At 40.8% G+C, this 10,342-nt stretch overlaps 1 protein-coding gene across 2 annotated transcripts in view; it reads left to right on the plus strand.

Moving 5' to 3' along the window:
- LOC121607429 (transcription factor SOX-6-like) overlaps positions 1–4,808 on the plus strand; it is a 105,096-nt gene extending 100,288 nt beyond the window's left edge. For both annotated transcript variants that reach the window (XM_041938212.1, XM_041938213.1), the window contains exon 16: positions 1,858–4,808. In XM_041938212.1, the coding sequence (XP_041794146.1) occupies positions 1,858–2,203 (346 nt within the window). In that variant the 3' untranslated portion in view covers positions 2,204–4,808. The remainder of the gene's footprint in view (positions 1–1,857) is intronic.
- Positions 4,809–10,342: the final 5,534 nt, after the last annotated feature.

Consider the following 10,342-nt stretch of genomic DNA (forward strand, 5'->3'; position numbering starts at 1 on the left):
TGGATGTGTTTAAAGCCATCACAGTGGCCTGTGTTTGAGATGGATTTACCAGAGGCCACGGCTTTGAATAGGAGCGATTTTTAATAGCTTGTCATTTATTAAATTAGGACAATGCTGGGCGCTTGCGGGCAGAGAAATTGGACGCAGACAGACATAGTGGAATATGAAATGTAAGCAGATGTTTGAGAGGAACGAACGAGAGCGAGGCAGACGTCACAGGCTAAATGCCACATTTACTGTGTGTGGTCAAGCAAATGCAAAAAAAAAAAAAGCTTATGATTCTGCAGGCCTGGACTTTCAATCAAAGCTAAATCAAATAGCTACTGGGAGCCAGTACACAACCAGTTTCTGGCACATTCCACATAACTAAAGCAGTGTTGTTTTAAAGCGCTTCATGTGAAAATGAGTCTGTCAGGGTGTACGCCGGTAATTGTTTCAGGAGACAGAGGAGGGAAAACTGTTAGGTGAGAAAAGTGACAGCAATTTTCCTGCTTTATGTGGCTCATTTGAGGAGCCAGAGGGCCTGTTTGAGTGATGTGCGTTTACCCTCATTCCATCTATATCTTAACAGGTTATTTAGCCGATGCGGCTGTGAGCTGGCAGGGAGAGCTCCATGTTAGGACATGCCCGGCCAGATGAGGAGTGCTGCTGTTTAACTTAAGTGGCCTGAGAATTAATGTTTTGTTCAAAGCAGTTTGTTCAAAGGAGGTTATAATGAATCAATCAAACGCAGGTCTGTGCTCTTTGTACAGTAACCAGTTGATGCTGTATTTACTGTTGCTACGACTAAATCATTTTCTTCGTTTTTTGCACATTATCATGATTACAAAAAGCCGGCTTGTCTTCTTGCTCTCAGGATCCTGCCTCAGGTCCACCACTTCGGTGCAGACTGCATGTGGACAGCCATTCAATTTTGAATTTACATTCATTTACCTACTACATTTACCTGTAGCACCACCACTAGGTTCAGATTTGTAGTTTTGCATGAATAGTCTGAACAGCATGTAATGGATTGCCATGAAATCTTGTGCACATATTAATTTCCCTTCAGGATGAAATGTAATGACTCTGGCATTCCACAAGCACCATCAAGTCACAATCTCAGTTTGTCATATATAAAAAAAATACCTGCAAAACTAATGGACTTTGTGTTTAGTGCTAATTAGCAAATATTAGCATGCTAACAAATTAGGCTAGCATGGCTGACATGCTAAACATCTATCCTGCAAAACATCAGCATGTTAATATTATCATTGTGAGCTTGCAACACATCCTCATGTTTTAGATACTCAATAGGTCTATTGCCACGATTCCCAAAACAGTATCTATGTATTACCGTTGGAGAGTACCAGTGAGGTGTAACAGACCCTCAGTGTCACATGGTTAACGATGTGAAACAGTTGTCATTAGCTTAACTTTAGGCGCCAAAACTACTTGGTTAGGTTTAGGTAAGGTCGTGGTGCGGGACGTGACCAGCAGTCTGTTTTTGTCTGACCCATCCATCCACCCAACCTTACTTCATATGCAGACATTCTTGCTCTTTATGCTACGTCACCTCACTCCCTCCTTTGTTCCCGTCATACATAATTATTATGGTGACTAGACGTCACAGCCGAACAATAAACGTAAATGTGGGTAATAATAACCTGTATGGCTGTTTTTCTGGTGAGGACGGCCTAGAACTTGTTAGCCTGCTGTCGTTAGCATTTAGCTCCAAACACCGCTGTGTAGCCTCACAGAGCAGCTAACATGACTGGAGGTGTTTGGTTCTATTTGTAATCATTTCTATACTTTTCTATGATATTTGATTTATTCCATTGTTGTTTAAACCTCTGTTCATCCTTTCTTTGTTTTCAGGCCTCAGCCACCGATTCCTCTCGGCAGCAGCCCAGGCGGCGTAGGAGTTTACCCAGGCGCCATAAGCATGGCTACGACAGCCACGCCATCCCCGCACCTGACCTCAGACTGCTCCAGCAACTCAGCCAGCCCCGAACCCGCCATCCCTGTCATTCAGAGCACGTACGGGGTGAAGTCCGAGCCTGGAAGCAGAGGCAACAACGGCAGCGGGGTCGGAGCCTTGGATCTGCCCAGCGACCCCACCAACGGAGACGACGACATGGACATGTACGAGGACTTTGAGGACGAGCCCAAGTCAGACTATAGCAGCGACCATGAGACACGGGAGGCCATCAGCGCCAACTGAGTGTGCTCAGGGTCTCAGTTGTAAAAAGAGAGGAAAAAAAAAATCCTGTTGTACTCAGATACACTTTTGAAAACGCAATTTATTACAGAGACCTTCAAGCAAACTTTCAGGACATGTTGCGTCATGCACTGAGCATGCACAGACAGGATTCAAACTCAGTGGAAATGCTCAGAAAGTGAGAAGAAAAAAAGAAAAGACAGCGTCTGGATGGACGTCCGTTTGGAGAGGAGGGGTTGATAAATGAGACCCGAGAAAACAACCCGAACGGACATTCAGACGTCCAACCGACAGCGGACTTCAGTTTCCTACACTTTGACAATCTTAACAGGAGCGAATAAGAGTTAGACGAGAGAGAGCGAGAATGAGACGAAGAACAAATGAGCGACGAACACATTGCTGTGTGGTTTGTAAAGAGCATGCATGGATTTTGAAGCATCAGGAATTGGTCTTCAACAGCTATTTGGTCTTAAATAGTTTAAGGAGTGATTTAGTTTTCATCATTATGTATTTACTTTTTTGTGTTTTTTTTTTCTTTTTGTTTTTGTTCTATAGACTTTTTTCTGACAGGTCACTGCCTGTACAAACTCTGGACTGTCGGAACTTGAAATTTGAAAAGTTTTAATATAAATCCTAGCTATTGTAATCTTATAGTCTTACTTTTGTTTCTTACGGATACAGTGCATCTACATCTTTTTTTTCTGACAAACTGCTTACATTACATTACTTTTTTTTTTTTTTTTTTTTTTTTTTAATATCCCAGCTCAGGTATGATGTGCCAGCTTGTGAATGTGTTTTTTTTGTTTGTTTGTTTGTTTTCATACAAAAAGAGTGGTAGACTTTTCAGACTGTCGATGAAATAAAGGGAGCAAAATCCCTTATATCACATTATTATTATTATTATTATTATTATTATTATTAAGTAAGTGCAGTCAGTGAGTAAGTAAGTACCCAGGCGTTGTACAGATTTACTTCAAATGTGCCAAACCTACATTCACATTCACTCGGGATGTTGTAGTCTTAACTTCCAATGCTGCAAAAAAGTCTTATACAATCAGCTTTTTCTATCTGATGAGATGAGTTCCTACTCGGTAACTGCTGGCTCCCCTCCTGGCATAATCACAGGCAGAGCTCAGGGAGGATGTGTTTTCATCACACTCGCTCACACACACACACACTCCAGCTTTGAGATGCAGTCAGAAGAGCAGTGTCGAAGGCATCGGTTTTTCAATTCCACTGCATTGGTGCTGTCATGAACCACATTGCCCACAGTTCCTTGAGGCCTAACACTTACGGCGTAAGCAATCGCTGACATTTAGCATTTGAGTGTGTCCCTTTCAATCTGGCTAAAGGTATAAACTTACATTCTGGACAGTTAAATAGTTCATGAGTCTTTAAAGGGTACCTATAGCTCTGTTCATAGTATAAGGGGTGAGCAGCCCCATAATTACCCTACTGTAGGATAAGAGTTTCTAATATTCTGGATCCCTTCACTGTATTTTGAATTGTGTTTTAAATTGGTACAAAAATGTACAAAACTTTACTATTTTTATTAGCCTGTTAATATTTGTAAATGTCTTCTCAAGCATCACATGGGAAATATACACCAAACTTGTGTTTTAAAAAAAGAATTTATATAGTAAAAAAAAAAAGGGTTTAATAGGTCTGTTATTTCAAAAAGGGTACCTTTTTCTACTTTGCATGTATATTTTGAAGATGGGTAAATTATTATGAGGAGAATGGAGGAAAAAAAAATGCATAACTCTCAAACAACTTCTCAGTCAAACCACCCCAGTCAGAGCACACAAGTTTTTCCACAGTCTTTCGTCGTGGTGCGGCCCAGTGGTCAGCGCCATGCTGGGTGTGCACACTTTTTCCTCCGTTTCATTCAAATGTCACATTCTTTCTCTGAAGACACGTAATATTTTTTTCTTTGTCTCTTTTCGCCACACTCTGCATTTTGAACATGTTTCCATTCTCAACACCTGTGAGCTCGGGTGGTTTCTGGGTGCTGTGTTTAGCTGTTAGCTGTTTCACATGCCTTCTGACTCCGTATTTCTCTTCATGACCATATCTGGAAAAGCTTCACAAGCTGGGACTGAACATTGGTTTTTGCTCGCATCACAGGAAAAAAGCCTCATGCATAGAAATTTCTGTTAGTGTCATACACATCCTAAGCACTGGATATAAATTCTATGTTTTTTTTTTTTTGTTGTTGTTTTTTTTTAGTATTAACTAATGTGAAGTTGTTTGATTTTCAACATGATAAATTAGAACAGTCAAAAGTCACATGCTCGGACTCTATAGGAAGCCTCGTACATGCCAGGTACAGGTAAATTGCCATTTCTTCAGAAGCATTTCATTTATTGAAGCAAATTTTGTTGCCGCAGCTCTAGTGCCGCCTAAAGGGGTCCCATCACCTCTGATCTCTTTAAATAGGTAACCTCATGCTCTTATCAGTTGTGACCTGCAGAAGCAGAACATGCGTTTCCTGGTCAGACACATTTTGTGATGAGTATTGTATTTGAAATTCAATTGTGCGTTTTAACATTTCATTGTATTTATTAGCCAGCTTTGGCTCTAAAAAGTGTCAGTACAACTTGGTGAGAAAGACAATCAAAAAAATAAATAAATAAATAAAAAGCAAGGACTTGAGATTTTTTTTTGTCACAAATCTGTCGCTGCATCGTTGCTGTTCGCCGTTGCTGTGGAGAAAGCAGGAGAGCACTCGTGCCTATTGTGTCCTGCATGTGAAAGCACTGTGCACAAGTTACAGGTAGAGCAGCATGAATTTTTATTTCCATTGCTCTAAATAGTGCTCTTACTTTCCAGGGACCTAATAATTTCCAACACAAGGCTGTCTGTTTCCAAAGTCGAGCTATTCCACTCCGTCTTTATATTTTGGTGGCCCATTACAGTAAATGTGGCCTATTGTTCCATTGTGTGTGTGTGTGTGTGTGTGTGTCTGTGTGTGTGTGTGAGGAAACGCCACACATTCTGACTGTGCTGTGGTGTATACGCCACGGCGCCGGTGCTCGCTGCAGCCAATCCCAGCATTTCAGAGAGAGAAACAGAGAGCTCAGCCATATGCAGCCACATCATAAATCTAATTGTAATTCCCAAATCAACTGTAGCGTCACCCTGCGAGGGGCGCCGGCAAGTTTGTCACACACTCCTTTGTGTGCACTTGTGTGTGTGTGTGTGTGCTGTGCTATAGCTTTTAGATGGGAGGGGTGTTTGAAATCATACTTTGCTGTTGCCATGTTAATCTCGTTAAATAAGTCATCATAATTTACATTTCCTTTTTCCTCTCTGCAGGATGAACGTTTCGCAGTTTGCAAGCTGACAGATTGTTTCTGTGTGTGCACGGTTGTGCGAGTGTATGCAAAGCTTTCAGCGCCTTAACAGTGGAGAGTGTAGTTCATTACAGTGCAGTCATACTTTCATACTTTTTTACAATTATCCCAAAAGGAAACTGACATAATGCACAATTTTCCATTCAGTTTGCATGATTTGCCGGTTGTTAAAGGTACAGGTAGCTAAATGTGAAGAGATTAGCACTCAGAGTAACTGACAAAAAATTCAGTCAAATTTGCAAACAATGTTTTAGGATTTGTGTGCATGCAGAATGATAGCTGGGTGGGGCTTGCTGCATCTGGGAATTAACTGATGCACTCTTACATACTCTCTGTTTGCATTTAATAAATATTGTGTCCTATATGATTTTTCCACATTAAATCTTAAAATGTACTCATTTGCCCAGATTGAAAAATGAGAAAAGTGTCTCCTTCTATGTGCAGAATGTCTATCACGCTTGTAGAAACCTCTTATAGGATTAGCTTCCAAACTAGTTGTCCTAAACTCAGAGTTAAGGTGAGCACAGAAAAACGTTAACTTCTATCAAATTATGCATAAATATCATTCTGTGAAGGTCAAACATCCAAGTGGAGTAAGTCAGAAACATTTTTGAATGGAGACATTTAAAGAAGATCCATATTTGTCCATGTTCTAGCAGTTGGATGTGCAACAGCCTCTCTGTAAATCAAATGTATTGCTGCGTTGATTAACCAGGAATTTTAAAACTACTTTGGGAAGTTGGAGTTACTGGACACTTCTGCTCGTCACTAAAGGAAAAACAAGCTAAAATTAAAGGAGGAGTTCAAACCGGATATTCGGCTGCTTGGCTTGGTTCTTCTCAAGCGAGGGAGAAATCGACATAGTGAAAAACTGAGCAGTGATTGCACAGGCTTTGAATTTACCTTTCTTTTCTTGTGGGTTTGGTGTGTGTGGGGCGATGAGGCATAATGACATGCTTTCTTCACGGAAGCCTGGTCTCCAATGGGCCCTGTGGGCATATTCAGTTTTTTGATTTCTACAAAAACATCTTGAAGAGCAGAGAGAACAGAATCCTTTCTTTTTTCCCCTCCTCACCAATCAGGCCCTCAGATCAAGAGAATTATAAATTGTTATTACAAAGGAGGAGCCCCCTTCAGACGTGTTGGAGAGGTTCTTTCAATGAGGCATCAAAGCCACCCTGTTTATGATCACGGAGGCTCCACCATTCATTAAAGTGCAAAGAATGGTCACAGTTCTGCAGCGTGCTAGCCTCCTCTTTGAGCTAAGAGCTTATGATGCTTAATCATTCAAGTGCGTTTGATTCAAAAGGGAAATAATTGACCCGAGCACTTCCATGGCGGTGATCATGTTTCACAAAGTCATTTAGCAGTTAAAAAGTTGTCTTCAGCATTTGATTGAAGAGTTCTTTTAGACTTCCAGGTTACATTTACCTTTTAATCGTATGCTTTTGTTTCAGTTTGAGATGTCCCCTTCATCAAATACTCTAAAAAGGCTGGGTCATCCATGTTATTCAATATGCACGTGACTTGCACTGTAGTTAGTCTTTGCTGGGAAACAAGAGTAAAAGTTCTACAGCCACGCTAGTGACTTAGCATGCTATTTTGCTAATTAGCAACAAACACACAATACAGCTGAGGCGAAGTATTTAGTCATGAACCAACAAATTGACGATGGCACTAGATGAAAAGTCAGGGGATCAACAAAGTCATTAGGATTCATCCCGAGGGGACCGTGAATTTCTCTACCAAAGTTCATGGCAACACATCCAATGGTTGTTGAGACATTTCGCTCAAAACCACAAAATATCAAACTCATGGTGACACTACACGAAAAGTCAGGGGATCACCAAAGTCAGTAAGATTGATCCTCCGGGGACCACGACGTCCAACCAACAGGCCGATACCGCCATCCCTGCTAATGTACAGAGCGTCCAGAATAAAGACAATAAGAACTTTATTTAACGAATTGGAAAGGTGGAAGGAGTTTGTAATTAATAACACAAGTATATGAAGCAAGTGTTTTAATTTACAGTGCATCACTTAAACGCATACTGTGCAACCAAAAGAAGAAAAGATTTCTCCCACTGATAAACTAATAAAATGAACTTTTGAAAAACACACTGAACATTAGTGTACTGTAAAGCCTTCCCTCGAATACATCGAATACGTTGTTTCAGCAAATGAAAATTGATAACAACTGTGAAATAAGATTGGGTCTTCTTAGGATTCCAGTGGTCAGGGGAGGCCTTCAACAATAACTAAAAAAGCTAAATGCAAAAACTGAATAAAAGGAAATCATTGCAAAAAAAAAAAACCTCTGAAAGGAGCTGTGTGTGTGTTTCAGTGTCTTTGAAACACTGCATAAAGGCCTATACTTTTTTTTTTTAATGCAATTAGAAGTGAAAGAAAAAAATCTACAGCACTTTTTGGATGGGCAATGGACAAAAGGCCAATTTTTTCCTTTTTGAGGCAAAGTCCTTGGGTCTTTTTAAGTGCATTAGTCCGCTAATTAAATATTATATGTTTAACGAAAAATGCACTTTGAAAGCAGCTGGATTGTTTGACTCAAAGACACGGCTGCAGCCTTGATGATTGGAACTGTGTGCGACCGTGAGGAGGTAAAGAAGTGCATTGTTGCCAGTCCTCCCGTTCACTTCACCCACCATAATCCTTTCTACCGATTTTACAATCACATTCCCTTTTGTGCTTCCCTCACAGACAAAGACACTAGACACAGTTTTGCAGAGGAGGGGACTCCTCGACATCTCCGAGCGTGCTGCATCCATTTTGCACAGCCTGATGTGTTACGTCGACTACGCACCGACTTATTATTCATGATTCAAAATGGTGTGAAGTGCGACAGGCTGCCGGTTTGTGTACAAGACAAACTGAACAGCCTCGAGTTAAGACAACAGAAAGTGTACGATGTTAGATCAAACAGTGCTCAATGGCAACGCTTATCTAATTCCATGCAAGTAGGAGGAAACATAATTCAGCACATATTTCATGTTTTAATCTCTGGAGAGCTCAGATTATTGGTTCACCTCCTCCTTTAGAGTGCATCAGATGGCCTTGAATACTTTCTTCAACTTTAATGCAATCTCTAGCATACTATCTCTCTCTCTCTTTCTCTCTCTGTATATATATATATATATATACTTTTTATACGGATGATCCGATTTGATTATCTGATGAAGGTAGTGTGATATGATCAAAAGCTCCAGAACAGCTACTGAACTTTGGTCCTCGTGGTGAGACTGATTTGTCAATCGCTGTGTCCAGAAGCCCAGAATTCACTTTCGACCTCAACTTTACTCACTCATTTGTTTTCCCTGCAGTATATGCTCCCGGCAACTGAAGCATAATGAAGAGCTTCAGGATTCTGTTTAAGCCACTCAAAGCACTCGGTTAATGTTCAGGAAATATTGTGGTGATGGCAAATGCATAACCAGGGTAGCAATCAAAGCGCTTGGTTGCATTCTGACAAAGGTTGTGATCTTGGTTTGATATTGAAAAAGTCAGAGCCGATGTGAAGGATCAGAGGGTCAAACTAATGAGCGCTGATCTCGCTGCCGTCCAGCCTTTCTCTCTGCAAATTTTCGGCAGAAATACAAACTCGCACGACTTTGCGTTGGAGCAGAACATCGGCATGGGAACATGATCTAGATGGCGTCACATTGGCTACAGAATGCTCTGGCTAATTAAATTGTGCAATTAGTTCCTGTTCTAATTTGCAGGGGAGGTTGTGTAACGTCAGCTTTGTACTGCAGTCGGTGATGCTTGTGTTGTCGTGTCAGTAATTCACCTGCGCTCGTGTCCCCTCCCTCACAGGAAAATATGCACACCTATTGATTCAAGGTGGGATTAGACACATTAACCACATGAGACGATACTTTGATGACTGTGAGTCACCTTCAAACAAAGAACCGGAGAAAGCCTTTTGATCTTCTTGTAGCCTCAGATCACCCAGAAAAAGTTACCCGCGGAACCTTTTAATTACACTTTGTCTAATTTATAATCAGCACTGTTTTTGTAGGTTTGAAGCATTAAAATGTGAAACACCCGCAGACTCAGAGAGGAGAGACAGAGAAAGGTTTGTATTTGTGTCCATTTTGTTATTGTTTCAAATGAAGAGCACTTGAATGCATGACAGATCATACTGTTGACCTCTGGTTGTGAAGAGGAGCTCACAAGCAGCACTTCACATAATATTCCCAGGAGGAAACTCCATTTTTTCACCGCTCTCTGTTTGCTGGGCAAGTCGAATACTCAATGTACTGGAAAACTAAAAGTGTTCTAACTAAAGCATCACTTCTTGTGGTGGTCAACAAGGAGTTTGCATGCAAATATATTGCAGCTACTGTCAGTTGTTCTTAATGACTGTGAGCCTGGAGCAGCTGCAATTTCCTATTTTCTTTAATTTAGCATTAACACACTGCACTTAAATCTGCTATAACTGTATAACTGTGTGCAACAAAGCTTTGACATGTGACTTCCTGCCAGGTTAGATAAAGAGGGGGATTCAGGGATACATGGAGTCTGGTGTCTCCTCCAATGAATCAGAACACTCTTCATTTGCAGCCACTTTATTTAAAAGTTAAATGAAGTCACCGATAATTGCATTTCAGTAACATGTGGAACAATATATACGTTCAGCTACTACATGAGTCTCATGACGTTCACTGTGTGTCGGAATCATCTGATCAAAATCCAGCCGCTGGTGTGGAAAATGTGACTTCACTAAACTAAAGTTGAATAATTAGTTTGAATTCTTCACGAGCTGTAA

This window comes from Chelmon rostratus, chromosome 6, assembly GCF_017976325.1.
Source record: "Chelmon rostratus isolate fCheRos1 chromosome 6, fCheRos1.pri, whole genome shotgun sequence".
Classification (NCBI taxonomy): domain Eukaryota; kingdom Metazoa; phylum Chordata; class Actinopteri; order Chaetodontiformes; family Chaetodontidae; genus Chelmon; species Chelmon rostratus.